At 37.1% G+C, this 20,381-nt stretch overlaps 1 protein-coding gene across 3 annotated transcripts in view; it reads right to left on the bottom strand.

The window, feature by feature from the left end:
* Nucleotides 1–2,564: 2,564 nt before the first annotated feature.
* Nucleotides 2,565–20,381, bottom strand: part of WDR44 (WD repeat domain 44) — an 89,284-nt gene continuing 71,467 nt past the window's right edge. For 2 of the 3 annotated variants that reach the window (XM_061179511.1, XM_061179512.1), the window contains 7 exons: nt 15,090–15,212; nt 12,291–12,482; nt 11,981–12,082; nt 11,649–11,764; nt 10,661–10,788; nt 6,340–6,474; nt 2,565–3,156 (listed from right to left, as the gene is read on the bottom strand). In XM_061179511.1, the coding sequence (XP_061035494.1) occupies nt 3,062–3,156; nt 6,340–6,474; nt 10,661–10,788; nt 11,649–11,764; nt 11,981–12,082; nt 12,291–12,482; nt 15,090–15,212 (891 nt within the window). In that variant the 3' untranslated portion in view covers nt 2,565–3,061. Of the gene's footprint in view, nt 3,157–6,339; nt 6,475–10,660; nt 10,789–11,241; nt 11,491–11,648; nt 11,765–11,980; nt 12,083–12,290; nt 12,483–15,089; nt 15,213–20,381 lie in introns of those variants that run through there. The other variant, XM_061179513.1, reaches the window with a different exon arrangement.

Below are 20,381 nucleotides of genomic sequence, written 5' to 3'. Positions count from 1 at the left end.
ATTCTGGGGATGGATATATTAATATTAAACATATATTTCAAAGAATAAAAAGCAACTGCCCAGCTGTATAATTTGAAGACCAGAGAAAATGGCATGCTAAATATGTTGAGTCATTCATATTTTAATTCCAATTAAGGTAAACAAGATGGAGGCAGGGGAAGGCTCAATATGACTCTTCAAATAGTTTTTAATGAAATGTGGTTTTAAACTTGTTCAGGCAGCCACACCAAGTCTGTGATGAAATTTTCACCAAAGGAAAAAGGGAAAATAAGGTAATATGGTTACTTTTTTCAAAAGCTAGGTTTATTCACTTTAGACTGTTTGTTGCTCTAAGATAAGATTGTGCTTGACTTTTCTTAGTGATTTTTTTAGTATTAAAATGTTCTCTCTTTTATGATGAGGTGATAGTAGACGGTGGCAGTTCTTAACAGTGTTGAGTTGGCAGAAAAAGGCTGGTGCCCTATGTCAATCCCTAAAATACTATTTGTCCATGAAATCTCAATATCTAGAAAGCACTTCCACACCTTTTTTTTTTTTTTTTTTGGTCTAGGAGGGTACTCAGGGATTCGGGAGAGGCAGTGAGAAATGTGTGTTTGTTGAGTACACCTATTGGCTAGGTACCAAGCTTTATACATACATGATTTCTCAGTAAATCTTTACAATTTCCATTAGATATTCTCGTATTACAGATAAGGACATGGAAATTTTAATACAGAATAACTTGCTCAAGGAAGGTGCTAACAGAGGAAACCAAATCTAAGTTTATCTAATTCTAGAATCTGTGCTCCTTCCTATAATACCACACAACTTATTACAGTGAGTTTCTAATATTCACTTTAGGGAAATATATTGTTCAATTTTTCTTTGTATACATCTTCATGCTACCTTTTCAAACTCACTTTCTGACTTGTAACTTCGCAGTGTATTTATATAGTGATAGCCAACAATTTTTAAAACTAAATTTAAAAGTGTCAGTATTGTTCTCTTAAGCTTGCATCCCAACTAATTTTTGCCTTTTTGTTCGAGAAACCACATAAAACCTATCAGGAAATATTCATATGGCAACACCCTGATTATCTGCAGTTGAAACATCCAGCACCACAGCAGACTACAAGGCCTCAGGCAGAAGTCAGTGAAAGCCAAGAGGGTTGAAGACACTGAATTCTTTGAGACACTAGACCAATCACACTGCCATCCAGACCCTGAGACTACGAAAGTGACTGGTTAAAAAGCCAATGGCATAACAACTTGGTCTGTCAGGTACAGTACAGAAAAGTGAGCAGAGGTGGGGAGAGAAGTGTGAGGGAGGTGAGAGGAGGGGAAGGAGAAAGCATAGCACTGGCAAGAGGAAGAAAGCAGCATAGGGGTAAAACCAAGGCAAATAATATGCAATGAACTAGAAAATCCAGGACACTTCAAGACCATGCTGATGGGCTTCCCTGGTGGCTCAGTGGTTAAGAATCCGCTTGCCAATGCAGGGGACACGGGTTCGAGCCCTGGTCCGGGAAGATCCCACATGCTGCAGAGCAACTAAGCCCGTGTGCCACAACTACTTAGCCTGTGCTCTAGAGCCCACGAGCCACAACTGCTGAAGCCCGTGCACCTAGAGCCTGTGCTCTGCAACAAGAGAAGCCACCGCAACGAGAAGCCCACACACTGCAGCGAAGAGTAGCCCCCGCTCACCGCAACTAGAGAAAGCCCACGTGCAGTAACAAAGACCCAACGCAGCCAAAAATAAATAAATAAAATAAATTAAAAAAAAAAAGACCATGCTGATTAATAAGGATGTGATCACGGCTCCCCAGCTTCTCACCTATATACTGAAAACAAATGCAGTGAAGAACATATAAGCATACAGATGAACTGTTAGCAGTGTTCATTTTAGAACTAGAATTAAAAACTTTTTTTCTTAAAGGTATGTAGCTAATGCATTATAATTTAGGGGTCCAAAATTTGATCTCTGCTTGCTAAAAATCAAATTATAAAACAAGATTTTGGTTTTTTCACATTTCTCAATTTACCGAAGTCATCTGAAAATAAAGTCATATGTTTAACAAGTTTTGGCCACCAACTTTTAATAATACATATTTAATTTTCAGAAACATATGCTAACCATCAACAACATTATCAGGGTTCCATCACCCCAGATGTTATTTCATTGGTACATTATATCAATATTTACAAAGGCTTTCAAATTCAACAACACAAAACAAAACAGCTTAATTTTTAAAACTACAATGCTTTAAAAAATGTAAACTGTCCATTTTTACATTATTGTAAAAAAGAAGACTCACTCCGTAATGTGGCTTAATTTTTTTAAGTGAGCAAAGCCTGGTGCTCATGGATAAAGAATGAAAAGAATTCTTTACATAGGAAACATTGTGCTCCAGTGTGGCAAAAAAAAAAAAAAAAAAAAAAATATATATATATATATATATATACACACACACACACACATACATACAAAGAAAAGAATCTTAAGTCCACAATTTAGACCACACACAAAAAAAGTCCCCAAATTGAAAAATTTATAAAAACCATTTACACATGGTTGTTGACCTATTGAAAACCTATATAACATTTTAAAAATAGTAACTCAGTCAAAAGATACCACTTCTCTTAAAAATGAAATTTTGTGCAAAAGAAATTATTTAAGCTAGAAACAAGACACTTCCCCTCAGTAAGAGGCCAAAAGAGCCACTGAAATAATTTAACTCTGTTAGATTTAGTGCATGTAACCAAAAGGCACACACATGTGATTAATATATTAATATATTTTCATGCAGAAACCTGTGCATGTTCACAATTATATAACAAAAACACAAACATAACAAAACGTAAAGCCTAATGTTTGGCAATGTTATTCTAGCTACATTCCTTTCTAGTCTATCAGTCCCGGGTTTACTAGATCATTAACGTTGCCTCTCAAAAAATATATTATATTTGAACAACTTCCAATAAAAATTAAAAAAAGGATGTTGGCCTGAAACACTATAACTTTTTTTCAGTTCTGATACATATAGAAACTTACTGATATGTTTATTTTAAATGTCATTTCAAATTAAGATACATTTTTCCTTTTGTTAATAAACACTTTGATTGCTCCAGTGAAGTCAGCAGAGAGAAGAACTTCTGTGTTATCTGTCTTCATAATACCTTAAAAGCATAAAAGAAAGTTTTTAGTTGATTTTAAAGGAATATGAAGCCTGCTGCCACAATTGTCACATGCCCATGACCCTCTACCTCTGGGGCGGAAGAACCTCTCCCAGCCTTTTCAGTCTCTCTTTTCTGGCTTGCTCCTGTGATCCTTTCATCCTCCTGTACCTCTCCTCTCTGAGGCTCACTTCCACTTACCTTGTCTTAGCTGCTCTTTTCCTGGCAGCTAAGGAGAGATTATGGTCCCTTGGGGCCAGGATGCCTGGATTTACTTCCAGGCAGCCAAGGCCTCTAAGTTGTCTGATTCTTCATTTCGTGGCAAGAGGCTAGCGTGTTATTCAGCCCCAGGACTGGAATGTTGGCAGGATGGGATCAGCTGGGCAAGTCTTTTGCCAACAGGGTTCACTAATGAGGTTGACAGTAAGGTTTACTGTACAGCAGACATACTGGAACTGCCATGAAATGAAGTACACACGATCACTCTGTGAATGCTGAGAGCACCTTTTGCCTTTCCAGTCCATACTGAAGAACCATGTAGCTACTACGCTAAATGGCAAAAACGCTTACCACTTACATTTGCTGGTAAAAACATTTAACAAACAAAATTCAGTGTTAACTATTATGCATAGGCAAAAATTGTGGATTTAAGAAGGACTGATTAGTAAGGAAGAAAATAATCCAAACTGTAACTGGGGAGTTGTGTACAGGATGAGTTAGACAAAATGGTTTCACTTAGATTTGTTAAAAACATATCCTAAGCTGCTGAACATTCCTAACCACACTTTTGGTATATCTCAAAGTAGTGCTATGCAGCAGAAGCAGCAGCAAACAACTGAGGGATATCAGAAAGGCTAGAGAAGAAAATAATTCATCATATATATATATAGAAATGCTTTATAAGATACAATATAATGAAGATGATAATGTCTATTACATGCCAGGCATTTTGCTAGACACCTTACATGTGTTATCTTTAATTCTTCTCACAACCTTTTTTTTTTTTTCAGTTTTCAGCTGTATCTTTTTTTTTTTAAATTGAAGTATAGTTGATTTAAAATATTGTGTTAATTTCAGGTGTACAGCAAAGTGATTCGGAGATACTCCTAATTTATCCCTCCCCCCTTCCTCTTTGGTAGCCACAAGTTTGTTTTCTATGTCTGTGAGTCTGTTTCTGTTTTGTAAATAAGTTCATGTGTACTATTTTTTAGATTCCACATATAAGTGATATCATATTTGTCTTTCTCTGACTTACTTCACTTAATATGATAATCACTAGGTCCATCCACATTGCTGCAAATGACATTATTTCATTCTTTTTTATGGTTGAGTAATATTCCTGTGTGTGTGTGTGTACTGTAGTTTTGATTTGTATTTCTCTGATAATTAGCGATGTGGAGCATCTTTTCATGTGCCTGCTGGCCATCTGTAGGTCTTCTTTGGAGAAATGTCTATTTAGGTCTTCTGCCCATATCACAACCTTATAAACGAGGTATTATCACCATTTTAAACATGAGGAAAACTGAAGCTTAAGTTGCCAAATACGTCAGAATAAAGAGGAGGGCAATCAGATATATTTTATGATCTCATACCCCGAGTTTAAGAGTTTATTCTTAGAGTATACCTACACAGGTACAGAACAGCAAACACAAATCTGAGTATGATCCAAAGTTGTGCCTCTTTAAAAAGGACCCAGTGAAGTAATAACTGAACCATGTTAATATGGTGCAGTTTTGAGAAGTTTAAAAAAGGTACTTTTCATTTTTCCTCAAATGGTTTAAAAAGCTAGAATTTTCTGTTCAATGTGTAGGGAAAATGTGCAGAGTGTAAAAAGGTATTGGGGAAAAAGAAAAGAAAAAAACCCCAACCAAATGACTTAATTTAGAAGAGAGAAGTAGGATTTGACTGTGAGAAAAAAAGAAAAAGAAAATGAAAAGAAACATTTCCAAACAGGCATTTAGTATAGGTGTAATAATTCTGAGTTGGTTGATTTTTAAATCTGGTAATTGAAAGAAGTGCTAGGGACTTCCCTGGTGGCGCAGTGGATAAGACTCCATGCTCCCAATGCAGGGGGTCTGGGTTCGATCCCTGGTCAGGGAACTAGATCCCACATGCCACAACTAAGGAGCCTGCCTGCCACAAGTAAGACCCAGCGCAACCAAATAAATAAATATTTAAATAAAAAAAAAGAAAGAAGTGCTAGACTGAAGTTCATATTTGCTATCAAAATTTTTCGTCACAGACAGAAGAAATAGTGTATTTAGTATAGTGTATAGTGCAAATAATACCGCAAGGAAAATGACTTGATATTAAATGAGATAAAAATGCTTGAGAACTTTTTAGTATTCAAATACTTTTAGAAGCACTCTTACTACATTGTATCTATTGTTGTGACTTTATAACTCTCTACAAGGCCTGGGTATAGTCTCTAAAGTGAGAAAACACATTTAATAAAATATTCTGCAATAGATTTTAACAATACAAACTTGTTTTCATTAACAACTGGTCCAAGTTTACATGGTTTTACCTTACTCTTAAGAATTAACAAGGACCATTTTTATATAATCGGCACTCACTACTACTTGACGGTTTCTTTTCACTTCCTAATCTGAGCATTTTATATAATTGAAAGTACTATTCATTCTCAAAGTATTTGCTGCAAAGGGCAAGAATCACTGGCTTGTAAATAGCTATCTATGAGGAGCTGTAAATTTGTGGCAATTAGAAAAGAACACTGCTTTCATTTTGGTTTAATTCACTTATTCAGTAAATGTTTATTAAGCACCTACTACATTCAGACAAGCACTGTGCTAAGCACTGGCCCTACAACAATAAATAAAACGCATAAAATCTTTGCCCTCAGAGATTATAGTGCAGTAGAGACAGATAATTTAACTTGTATATATTTATGTCTGGTTTGCATTTCTCGAAAGAGAATATAGTTGTCCATAAAAAAAGTTACAAACGTTCAAAATTTTCAGTTTTAATTCCCAGGTGAATTTAAAAGAAGTAAAACTTGCAAGAACTATGTTACCAAAATGTTCAGAAATGAACATCTGACAACCATTATGTTGCATAACAGAAATATTCTTCATACTCATGAAGACCTCATAATACCCACAAGTCAACGAGGCTACTAAAGGCTGACTAGAGAAAATGAAGGACAAATAAAATATGAATACCTACCAGAGGGCATGTTATCCAAAACTTCAGCATCTTCACCTTTATCGTTCCCTTCTGATTTTTCAGACTGCACATCCAAAGACAACATCAAACTTGGGTTTGGAGCAAAGATGGCTGATGTAACAACTGCATTATGTGCTAGGAAAAAAAATTTACTTCAAGACAACTAATAAACTTGATTCTAAACATCAAGACAAAAAGTATAATACTGCAAAAAACATAATAGTGTATGTTATATGCAAGTACCTTTAAAAACTAACATATAAGTAACTAAGAACTATTTAAAACCCAAAAACATTTTCTTAAAAAAAACCAAATCCATCATACTAGGGGACATTAACACCCCACTTTCACCAATGGACAAATCATCCAAAATGAAAATAAATAAGGAAACACAAGCTTTAAATGATACATTAAACAAGATGGACTTGATTGATATTTATAGGACATTCCATCCAAAAACAACAGAATACACTTTCTTCTCAAGTGCTCATGGAACATTTTCCAGGACAGACCATATCTTGGGTCACAAATCAAACCTCGGTAAATTTAAGAAAATTGAAATCGTGTCAAGTATCTTTTCCGACCACAATGCTACGAGGCTAGATATCAATTACAGGAAAAAATCTGTAAAAAATACAAACACATGGAAACTAAACAATACACTACTAAATAACCAAGAGGTCACTGAAGAAACCAAAGAGGAAATCAAAAAATACCTAGAAACAAATGACAATGAAAACACGACGACCCAAAACCTATGGGATGCAGCAAAAGCAGTTCTAAGAGGGACGTTTATAGCAATACAATCCTACCAAAAGAAACAAGAAACATCTCAAATAAACAACCTAACCTTACACCTAAAGCGATTAGAGAAAGAAGAACAAAAAACCCCCAAAGTTAGCAGAAGGAAAGAAATCATAAAGATCAGAGCAGAAATAAATGAAAAAGAAATGAAGGAAACAATAGCAAAGATCAATAAAACTAAAAGCTGGTTCTTTGAGAAGACAAACAAAACTGATAAACCCTTAGCCAGACTCATCAAGAAAGAAAGGGAGAAGACTCAAATCAACAGAATTAGAAATGAAAAAGGAGAAGTAACCACTGACACTGCAGAAATACAAACGATCATGAGAGATTTCTACAAGCAACTCTATGCGAATAAAATGGACAACCTGGAAGAAATGGACAAATTCTTAGAAAAGCACAACCTTCCAAGACTGAACCAGGAAGAAATAGAAAATATAAACAGACCAATCACAAGCACTGAAATTGAAACTGTGATTAAAAATCTTCCAACACACAAAAGCCCAGGACCAGATGGCTTCACAGGCGAATTCTATCAAACATTTAAAGAAGAGCTAACACATAACCTTCTCAAACTCTTCCAAAATATAGCAGAGGGAGGAACACTCCCAAACTCATTCTACGAGGCCACCATCACCCTAATACCAAAACCAGACAAAGATGACACAAAGAAAGAAAACTACAGGCCAATATCACTGATGAACATAGATGCAAAAATCCTCAACAAAATACTAGCAAACAGAATCCAACAGAACATTAAAAGGATCATACACCATGATCAAGTGGGGTTTATCCCAGGAATGCAAGGATTCTTCAATATACGCAAATCAATCAACGTGATACATCATATTAACAAATTGAAGGAGAAAAACCATATGATCATCTCAATAGATGCAGAGAAAGCTTTCGACAAAATTCAACACCCATTTATGACAAAAACCCTCCAGAAAGTAGGCATAGAGGGAACTTACCTCAACATAATAAAGGCCATATGTGACAAACCCACAGGCAACATCGCTCTCAATGGTGAAAAACTGAAACCACTTCCTCTAAGATCAGGAACAAGACAAGGGTGTCCACTCTCACCACTATTATTCAACATAGTTTTAGAAGTTTTAGCCACAGCAATCAGAGAAGAAAAAGAAAGAAAAGGAATCCAAATTGGAAAAGAAGAAGTAAAGCTGTCACTGTCTGCAGATGACATGATACTATACATAGAGAATCCTAAAGACTCTACCAGAAAACTACTAGAGCTAATCAATGAATTTGGTAAAGTAGCAGGATACAAAATTAATGCACAGAAATCTCTTGCACTCCTATACACTAATGATGAGAAATCTGAAAGAGAAATTAAGGAAACACTCCCATTTACCACTGCAACAAAAAGAATAAAATACCTAGGAATAAACCTACCTAAGGAGACAAAAGACCTGTATGCAGAAAACTATAAGACACTGATGAAAGAAATTAAAGATGATACAAAACAGATGGAGAGATATACCATGTTCTTGGTTGGAAGAATCAACATTGTGAAAATGACTATACTACCCAAAGCAATCTACGGATTCAGTGCAATCCCTATCAAACTACCAGTGGCATTTTTCACAGAACTAGAACAAAAAATGTCACAATTTGTATGGAAACACAAAAGACCCCGAAGAGCCAAAGCAATCTTGAGAAAGAAAAACGGAGCTGGAGGAATCAGGCTCCCGGACTTCAGACTATACTACAAAACTACAGTCATCAAGACAGTATGGTACTGGCACAAAAACAGAAATATAGATCAATGGAACAGGATAGAAAGCCTAGAGATAAACCCACGCACATATGGTCACCTTACTTTTGATAAAGGAGGCAAAAATATACAATGGAGAAAAGACAGCCTCTTCAATAAGTGGTGCTGGGAAAACTGGACAGCTACATGTAAAAGAACGAAATTAGAACACTCCCTAATACCATACACAAAAATAAACTCAAAATAGATTAAAGACCTAAATGTAAGGCCAGACACTATCAAACTCTTAGAGGAAAACACAGGCAGAACACTTTATGACATAAATCACAGCAAGATCCTTTTTGACCCACCTCCTAGAGAAATGGAAATAAAAACAAAAATAAACAAATGGGACCTAATGAAGCTTAAAAGCTCTTGCACAGCAAAGGAAACCATATACAAGATGAAAAGACAACCCTCAGAATGGGAGAAAATATTTGCAAATGAAGAAACTGACAAAGGACTAATCTCCAAAATTCACAAGCAGCTCATGTAGCTCAATATCAAAAAAAACAAACAACCCAATCCAAAAATGCGCAGAAGACCTAAATAGGCATTTCTCCAAAGAAGATATACAGATTGCCAACAAACACATGAAAGGATGCTCAACATCACTAATCATTAGAGAAATGCAAATCAAAAGTACAATGAGGTATCACCTCACACCAGTCAGAATGGCCATCATCAAAAAATCTACAAACAATAAATGCTGCAGAGGGTGTGGAGAAAAGGGAACCCTCTTGCACTGTTGGTGGGAATGTAAATTGATACAGCCACTATGGAGAAGAGTATGGAGGTTCCTTAAAAAACTAAAAATAGAACTACCATATGACCCAGCAATCCCACTACTGGGCATATACCCTGAGAAAACCATAATGCAAAAAGTGTCATGTACCACAATGTTCATTGCAGCTCTATTTACAATAGCCAGGACATGGAAGCAACCTAAGTGTCCATCACTGGATGAATGGATAAAGAAGATGTGGCACATATATACAATGGAATATTACTCAGCCATAGAAAGGAATGAAATTGAGTTATTTGTAGTGAGGTGGATGGACCCAGAGTCTGTCATACAGAGTGAAGTAAGTCAGAAAGAGAAAAACAAATACCGTATGCTAACACATATATATGGAATCTAAAAATTAAAAAAAAAAATGGTTCTGAAGAACCTAGGGGAAGGACAGGAATCAAGATGCAGACGTAGAGAATGGACTTGAGGACACGGGGAGGGGGAAGGGTAAGCTGGGACGAAGTGAGAGTGGCATGGACATATATACTCTACCAAATGTAAAACAGATAGCTAGTGGGAAGTAGCCACATAGCACAGGGAGATCAGCTTGGTGCTCTGTGACCACCTAGAGGGGTGGGATAGGGAGGGTGGGAGGGAGACGCAAGAGGGAGGAGACATGGGGATATATGTATATGTATAGCTGATTCACTGTGTTATAAAGCAGAGAGTAACACACCATTGTAAAGCAATTATACTCCAATAAAGATGTTAAAAAAAAACAAAAAAAACAAAACCACATACAAGTTCTGAGATTGCATGACTTCTCAAATTTTAGACAAGTATAAGTTCTTCCTTGGTATAGAAAAATCAAACAAAGCCAATACAACGCGAAAGCAGTTAAAACTGCTAAACTGTCTCTGTGAAATAATGCCTATACAAATTTTCTTATAATACATCTCCATTTTAACTTTATTCACTTATAAGACACATAAAAGTAGGCATTTACTTACCTTTAATACCTTCCCAAAAGTCATTACGATCTCTCCTCACTGAAGTAAACTTGCTTAAGTCATGGTAAGTACTCCAGATATAAACATACTTATCTTCTGAGCCACTAACGAGGTAACTAAAATCATGGCTACATTTAGGGAAGAAGGAAAAAAAAAAAATCAAAGTTGTGTTTTTTTTTAGGTTTCCCTCTACCAGAGCTTCCCAGTTTGAGACACCTAAGAAAATAGCCAAGAGAACTTGTTGAAATACAGACTCCTAGTCTCACTCCAGAGGTTCTGAACGTGTAGGTTTGACATGGGTGGCCAGTGGCATTAGTATTTTCATTGAAGCTCTAGGTAACTGCTGCTGGGTTAACCCACACTGGGATGAGTGCCTACTTAAGAGATAAAAGAGAGAAGCAGAATACTTTACCAATTAAATTACTGGGTAATTCAAGAAGAAAGGAGAACTGGTAAGAAAAGAGCTGAAATAAGGAGGGCTATAAAGGAAGAAAAGGTAGGTATTTCAGGAGAGCCTGCAGATCCCAAATTAACAGTTCAAATAATAATGATATGCAAAGGTGTAAGCACAGGACACTGTACTTTAGGGTCTCGAAATGCTTTATTAGCTTCTGTACCTAAAAGGATCAAGACCATGGGTGGGGTGGGCGGTGGTGGGGTAAATGTCCTCTTAGAAAGCATACATGAAAGTACAAAAGCACGAATTCTGGAGCTGGGTCTTCTAATCCTGGTTCTGCAACTACCAGTGTGACTTTAGGCAAATTACTTAATTTTCTGGGTGTTGGTTTCTTCATCTGCAGAGCAGGGGCAATTCAAACTCTACCAAACACCTGGATAACGTAAGTATGACAGATAATATGAGACACCAGTTGTAAAACTGCAAAGTAACTAACAACACCATATAAACATAAGCCATAGATCAATGGAAAAATGGGAGTAGGGGAGAAATGTTCTGATCTCTTTTGGGAATTCCTCATTGCCAATTTACCTGAAACTTGCTTTGATCTGGCTGCTGCTGTTGACATAACCCTTATACTTCATGGACAGTGACAAATCTCTAAGATCATATAGTCTGATTCTGGAGTCATTTGAAGTTACCAGTATCTAAAAACAAATGAAAGGAAAAGTTAAAAATACCATCTTTTAATCTGTGCTAAGGTACAACCAAGAAAGGGTGTTAGACACATACAGAATATATCTCAAAACTAGAAAAAGCAATATGCCATAGGAAAGGAAATATATTCTTAGCTAAGATATGAAGAACTTACTTTCAGGAGTCTATATATAGTGTGGAGACAGATGGTTTTGAATACCTAGTACCTTATTTTCTCCAGGTAAAGGCTCAATGCCAGTAATTTTTCTTCCAACCTTGTTGCGCCCTCTGGTAGATCGGACATGTATCTGTGTGTGGTATTTCAAATGCTAAAAAAAAAAAAAATCACAATTTAAAAAGATCAGAATTAGAAAGAAGCTCAAAGATCATCTGAGGCAACTCACAGACAAACATGGTATTATTTGTCCCAATTTACAGATAAGGCAGTTAAAGCCCAGAGAGGATACACTAACTTATTCCAAACCACAAAAGTATCTAAGTATTCAAGTATGTAATTTATACAAGACAGTCATTTACCTCTGTATCATAGAAAATACACCTGCCATCATATGTCCCAATCACTGCATATTTGCCATTCTGACAGAAATTTGCAGCTGTGATCAATTTTGTTTGACCATCTACTTCATTCCACAAAGCCACTTTTTTGTCAGGTATGTTCCAAAGGCGGAGCTTTCCATCCAATGACCCACTTAGAAAATACCTGTCATCCTAAAAATGTGACGAAAGAGGAAGCTTTCATTTTATCACATGAAGAAAAACTCATTAGCAAATCAATACATTAAGTCTATTAGAAATAATGTTAACATATATAGATTTCATTTTAAAAGTATTAAAGTAAGCATTATTTCAGTCACTAAAAATAACAACAATTAGAAACCTCAGTATTCATTTTGGAGAAATGACATTCTAATCACTTTATCATATCCTTAAACTGCTTTTCCCAAGGTATAGATGTTAATAGATAATGTGTTTGAGTATATATTGTGTAGGAGAAGGGTTCTGTGGTCAAATAAGTTTGAGAAATTCTGAGTTACAGAAAGTTAAACAGGATTCTCAGTTAACACGCACTCTGAATCTTTAACGGGCGACTTTTTTGGGGGTCAGGTAGGGACATCTAGCAGGGCTAGCAATTCAAGGAACATACTTTGGGAAACACTGTCCTATAATGGTACATTTGCCCATACCCTCCTTGGGATACATGTAACAGATGGATAAAAGAGTAACTAATGCCAGTTAGCCCACAGAACCAGTCAATTTTTGGAACTCTGACACCCTGTCAGCAGAGAATTGCTTCATTATTTAAATTCTCAATCTCAAACCAGGGGTTCTCAGCTGGGGGCAACCTGGCCCCACAGGAGACATCTAGCAATGTCTGGAGACAGTTTTGATTGTCACAATTTAGAGGGTGGGGCGCTACTGACATCTAGTGGGTAGAGGCCAGGAATGCTGCTAAACAGCCTACAATGCACAGGACAGCCTTTCCTCTCTCTACGAAAAAGAATTATCCAACCCCAAATGCCATTAGTGCCAAGGTTTAGAAACCCTGTTCTAAACTAAACCAGGCCTACCATGAAGCTGCTCTAATTTTTGGTAACATAAGAATTAAAAAGAAAATAAAATAATTGGGATGCCAAAACAAGAAACAGATTTTCTTCTCCACTCAAGATTATTATTCTTACCCACTTCTCAAGCCCGTCAAGGATAACCTTCATAGAATAGGCATTTTTATGGCTATGGTACAGTAGGCTCAACTCAATGTCTACCAGCAGAAGTGCTGAACAAATAAAAATACTTCATCTTGGTCTTACAATTCAGAATTTTATTTACATACATATATACACGTGTATATATGTGTGTGTATCTTCATTTTGCTATTTCTTTTATAACTCTGCTTCCTTTCTTCTAGGTAACATTATTTGATAGAGTCATATTTCCTAGGAAAGTGTCAACACCACCCCATTCTTCCCTAGCCCCTCTCATAAATTCTCCAGGTCAGTAGAATTTTTAGAAATAAGGCTTTTCAGTTTCCAAAATAAAGCCAAATAAAAGTATAGGAAAATTATTGACTAAACAGAAACCTTAATAATAAAGTACTACATAGATAACTATTACCACCTAATACCCCTCTCTTTCCATCTTGATACATTATAGTTAAAATAGAGGTGGGGGGATTTTGCTCACAGGTGCTGACAGGGGTAAAATCTATCCTTTTGTTGCACCCTTAGGTGACAGGATGGGGGTATTATTTAGAAAGAAGCCTCGAAAGCTTGATGGTCAAAACTGATACAGTATTAACATAGATTAAGCATTTTTAATTTTCAAAAGTTCTTAATAAAATCTTCTCTAAGGGTTCAGAATTATTACTGCCTATGTTATAAGCCTGCCCAGGGAGGGAAATTATATTGAGAGAAAAAAGTCATTCTTCTCTCTTAATTTGGGGAAGGAGAGAAAGAAATGTCAATATAATTGAAAGGTTGCATTAAAAAGACAATGGGTACTAAACACATAGAGATGAGGACATGATTGGAAATGTAATCATACACAAATGTAGTGGAGGGAAAGTCAACGAGGGTCAGCTCAAGCCCTCCACTTATTTCAACCTAGCTAGTGAAGCAGCTCCAACACATGACATCCCTTGTGCTTACAGCTGCAAAGAACTAAAACTACTCTAGCCTCATGCATTTGGTGGCTCTATCCTATAAGGGCATAAGATAGGTCTGGAGTCCATGACAGTAGATTTTTCTCCTTTAGTTGAAATCATATGAAATTCTTTCTAGAGGAAAGATATTAAAGGATTTTTTACATTGAAAATGAGTATGAAGGGATCTCAAGATTAACAATGTTTTCAGACCTGAAATAGGAATTCAGTCTAATTTGTAATGAATTTTGGTCTCTGCCTCTTTCAACCTTTTCCTCTTTGTCTCTTCCCTTCCTGACCCTCCTACAACTATTCCTGCCTATATGCTTCCCTTTCTCATTTATTTACCTGCCGTCTTTTCTTCTTCCACTGTCTCCAACCTCTCTCCTCTTTAATAGGATATTTTATTTCTTTATTTATACCCTGCAGGTCTTATTAAAGATTTGGGATGACTTTTCACTGTCATATTTAGACTATAATATTTCCAGCTCTTCTAATGAAGATTAGCATAATATTTATTTCCTTTCTTATTTTTAAAGCAGAATGAAACACTAAATTAAGTTGCTCTTAACTATGTGGATACTAATAATTTTTTTCCTGTAGTCCAATCACCCTCCAGAGAAGCCTGGTTCCCTCACCTTCCTCGTAGTATAACAAAAAAACATGTAAATACTTACTCTTGGATGGAAAGCTATGGCAGTGACAAAATCTATATGCTGAAAACAGCAAAGGCATTCTCTTCTGGAAATGTGCCATAACCTGACTGTTTTATCCATTGAAGAAGAAAGCAGAAAGTAGTTCTACGGAGAAATTGACATCGATTATTTTATCACCATATGAAAAAAAATACTTACACCATAAAAGTGAACTTTTAGTTTTAGGTATCTCAATAGTTTTGTCATTACTATTGTTATATGCAGCATCAGAAAGCACAAAGATATCCAATTCACTTGGACAATCCCATTTTTTTCCAAATAGTTAAATGCCATATTTCTTTGATTCTAAGACTTTTTCACATTACCTATTCTGAAATGAGGATGAATCTTATGACTTTTGTTGAAAGAAATCTGCCAGATGCGAACAGAGGACTAAGGTGTGCCTTGGCTGTTGGAGCCTGCATATACTATAAGTTAGCTATGAATGTAAGGCATCTATTCATTTGATCGTCACTTCAGTTATTTTCACATTGATAACACTGGTGAATTTTAACTCACATGAATTCCCTAACTGTCACTTAAAATGCCTTCAAAAAGATTATCCTATAACGCAGCATGGAAATGAAAAGTTATTGTGCACCGGTCACACCTTAGGCAAGAAAATTAGAGAACAGAAATTGTCAAATGTCTCAGAATAGATCATAGAATTTTCAAAGCTAGAAGAGGGTAGTGTAACTGATTTAGGCATTATGATGGCCCATCACCCAGAAACCAAACATCTATCTGTCAAAAGCTTCCAGCTGGATACATAAGGGGATAGGATTCCCAGGTGCTTAGCCCTGCCGGGCGCCGGGGCGCGAGACCAGATTTTGTAGGTCACTCCCTCTTGCAAGAACACCGGAATCACAACTAACTGCTGAACAATCATCGACAGGAAGACGCTGGAACTCACCAAAAAAGATACCCCACATCCAAAGACAAAGGAGAAGCCACAATGAGACGGTAGGAGGGGCGCAATCACAGTAAAATCAAATCCCATAACTGCTGGGTGGGTGACTCACAAACTGGAGAACTCGTATACCACAGAAGTCCACCCACTGGAGTGAAGGTTCTGAGCCCCATGTCAGGCTTCCAAGCCTGGGGGTCCGGCAATGGGAGGAGGATTTCCTAGAGAATCAGACTTTGAAAGCTAGCGGGATTTGATTGCAGGACTCTGACTGAACTGGGGGAAACAGAGACTCCACTCTTGGAGGACACACACAAAGTAGTGTGCACATCAGGACCCAGGGGGAAGGAGCAGTGACCCCATAGGAGACTGAACCAGACCTACCTGCTAGTGTTCGAGGGTCACCTGAAAAGGCAGGGGGTGGCTGTGTTTCACCGTGAGGACAAGGACACTGGCAGCAGAAGTTCTGGGAAGTCCTCCTTGGCGTGAGCCCTCCCAGAGTCTGCCATTAGCCCCACCAAAGACCCCGGGTAGTCTCCAGTGTTGGGTCGCCTCAGGCCAAACAACCAACAGGGAGGGAACCCAGCCCCACCCATCAGCAGACAAGCGGATAAAAGTTTTACTGAGCTCTGCCCACCAGAGCAACAGCCAGCTCTACCCACCACCAGTCCCTCCCATCAGGAAACTTGCACAAGCCTCTCAGATAACCTCATCCACCAGAGGGCAGACAGCAGAAGCAAGAAGAACTACAATCCTGCAGCCTGTGGAACAAATACCACATTCACAGAAAGTAGACAAGATGAAAAGGCAGAGGGCTATGTACCAGATGAAGGAACAAGATAAAACCCCAGAAAAACAACTAAATGAAGTGGAGACAGGCAACCTTCCAGAAAAAGAATTCAGAATAATGATAGTGAAGATGATCCAGGACCTCAGAAAAAGAATGGAGGCAAAGATCGAGAAGATGCAAGAAATGTTTAACAAAGACCTCGAAAAATTAAAGAACAAACAAACAGAGATGAACAATACAATAACTGAAATAAAAAATATACTAGAAGGAATCAATAGCAGAATAACTGAGGCAGAAGAACGGATAAGTGACCTGGAAGACAGAATGGTGGAATTCACTGCTGCGGAAAAGAACAAAGAAAAAAGAATGAAAAGAAATGAAGACAGCCTAAGAGACCTCTGGGACAACATTAAACGCAACAACATTTGCATTATAGGGGTCCCAGAAGGAGAAGAGAGAGAGAAAGGACCAGAGAAAATATTTGAAGAGATTACAGTCAGAAACTTCCCTAACATGGGAAAGGAAATAGCCACCCAAGTCCAGGAAGCACAGAGAGTCCCATACAGGATAAACCCAAGGAGAAACACGCCAAGACACATAGTAATCAAATCGGCAAAAATTAAAGACAAAGAAAAATTATTGAAAGCAGCGAGGGAAAAACGACAAATAACATACAAGGGAACTCCCACAAGGTTAACAGCTGATTTTTCAGCAGAAACACTACAAGCCAGAAGGGAGTGGCATGATATACTTAAAGTGATGAAAGGGAAGAACCTACAACCAAGATTACTCTACCTGGCAAGAATCTCATTCAGACTCGATGGAGAAATCAAAAGCTTTACAGATAAGCAAAAGCTAAGAGAATTCAGCACCACCAAATCAGCTCTACAACAAATGCTAAAGGAACTTCTCTAAGTGGGAAACACCAGAGAAGAAAAGGACCTACAAAAACAAACCCAAAACAATTAAGAAAATGGTCATAGGAACATACATATCGATAATCACCTTAAACGTGAATGGATTAAATGCTCCAACCAAAAGACACAGGCTCGCTGAATGGATACAAAAACAAAACCCATATATATGCTGTCTACAAGAGACCCACTTCAGACCTAGGGACACGTACAGACTGAAAGTGAGGGGATGGAAAAAGATATTCCATGCAAATGGAAATCAAAAGAAAGCTGGAGTAGCAATACTCACATCAGATAAAATAGACTTTAAGATAAAGAATGTTACAAAAGACAAGGAAGGACACTACATAATGATCAGGGGATCAATCCAAGAAGAGGATATAACAATTATAAATATACATGCACCCAACATAGGAGCACCTCAACACATAAGGCAACTGCTAACAGCTATAAAAGAGGAAATCGACAGTAACACAATAACAGTGGGGGACTTTAACACCTCACTTAAACCAATGGACAGATCATCCAAACATTCCATTCAAAAAGAGCAGATTACACTTTCTTCTCAAGTGTGCACAGAACATTCTCCAGGATTGATCACATCGTGGGTCACAAATCAAGCCTCACTAAATTTAAGAACACTGAAATCATATCAAGCATCTTTTCTGACCACAATGATATGAGACTAGAAATCAATTACAGGGAAAAAAGCGTAAAAAAGACAAACACATGGAGGCTAAATAACACGTTACTAAATAACCAAGAGATCACTGAAGAAATCAAAGAGGAAATCAAAAAATACCTAGAGACAAATGACAATGAAAACACAATGATCCAAAACCTATGGGATGCAGCAAAAGCAGTTCTACGAGGTAAGTTTATAGCAATACAATCCTACCTCAAGAAACAACAAACATCTCAAATAAACAATGTAACCTTACACCTAAACCAACTAGAGAAAGAAGAACAGACAAAACCCAAAGTTAGTAGAAGGAAAGAAATCATAAAGATCAGAGCAGAAATAGATGAAATAGAAAAGAAGAAAACAATAGCAAAGATCAATAAAAGGAGAAGCTGGTTCTTTGAGAAGATAAACAAAATTGATAAACCATTAGCCAGACTCATCAAGAAAAAGAGGGAGAGGACTCAAATCATTAAAATTAGAAATGAAAAAGGAGAAGTTACAACAGACACTGCAGAAATACAAAGCATCCTAAGAGACTACTACAAGCAACTCTATGCCAATAAAATGGACAACCTGGAAGAAATGGACAAAATCTTAGAAAGGTATAACCTTCCAAGAGTGAACCAGGAAGAAATAGAAAATATGAACAGACCAATCACAAGTAATGAAATTGAAACTGTGATTAAAAATCTTCCAACAAACAGAAGTCCAGGACCAGATGGCTTCACAGGTGAATTCTATCAAACATTTAGAGAAGAGCTAACACCCATCCTTCTCAAACTCTTCCAAAAAGTTGCAGAGGAAGGAACACTCCCAAACTCATTCTATGAGGCCACCATCACCCTGATACCAAAACCAGACAAAGATACTGCAAAAAAAGAAAATTACAGACCAGTATCACTGGTGAATATAGATGCAAAAATCCTCAACAAAATACTAGCAAACAGAATCCAACAACACATTAAAAGGATCATACACCATGACCAAGTGGGATTTATCCCAGGGATGCAAGGATTCTTCAATATACGCAAACCAATCAATGTGATACACCATATTAACAAACTGAAGAAGAAAAACCATATGATCATCTCAAAAGATGCAGAGAAAGCTTTTGACAAAATTCAACACCCATTTATGATAAAAAACTCTCCAGAAAGTGGGCATAGAGGGAACCTACCTCAACATAATAATGGCCATATACGATAAACCCACAGGAAACATCATTGTCAATGGTGAAAAACTGAAAGCATTTCCCCTAAGATCAGGAAGAAGACAAGGATGTCCACTCTCACCACTATTATTGAACATAGTTTTGGAAGTCCTAGCCACGGCAGTCAGAGAAGAAAAAGAAATAAAAGGAATACAAAATTGGAAAAGAAGAAGTAAAACTGTCACTGTTTGCAGATGACATGATACTATACATAGAGAATCCTAAAGATGCCACCAGAAAACTACTAGAGCTAATCAATGAATTTGGTAAAGTAGCAGGATACAAAATTAACGCACAGAAATCTCTTGCATTCCTATACACTAATGATGAAAAATCTGAAAGAGAAATTAAGGAAACACTCCCATTTACCACTGCAACAAAAAGAATAAAATACCTAGGAATAAACCTACCTAGGGAGACAAAAGACCTGTATGAAGAAAACTGTAAGACACTGATGAAAGAAATTAAAGATGTTACCAACAGATGGAGAGATATACCATGTTCTTGGATTGGAAGAATCAATATTGTGAAAATGACTATACTACCCAAAGCAATCTACAGATTCAGTGCAATCCCTATCAAATTACGAATGGCATTTTTCACAGAACTAGAAAAAAAAATTTCACCATTTGTGTGGAAACACAAAAGACCCCAAATAGCCAAAGGAATCTTGAGAAGGAAAACGGAGCTGGAGGAATCAGGCTCCCTGACTTCAGACTATACTACAAAGCTACAGTCATCAAGACAGTATGGTACTGGCACAAAAAC

This window comes from Eubalaena glacialis, chromosome X (genome assembly GCF_028564815.1).
Source record: "Eubalaena glacialis isolate mEubGla1 chromosome X, mEubGla1.1.hap2.+ XY, whole genome shotgun sequence".
Classification (NCBI taxonomy): domain Eukaryota; kingdom Metazoa; phylum Chordata; class Mammalia; order Artiodactyla; family Balaenidae; genus Eubalaena; species Eubalaena glacialis.
This window is presented reverse-complemented; position numbering and strand designations above follow the sequence as displayed.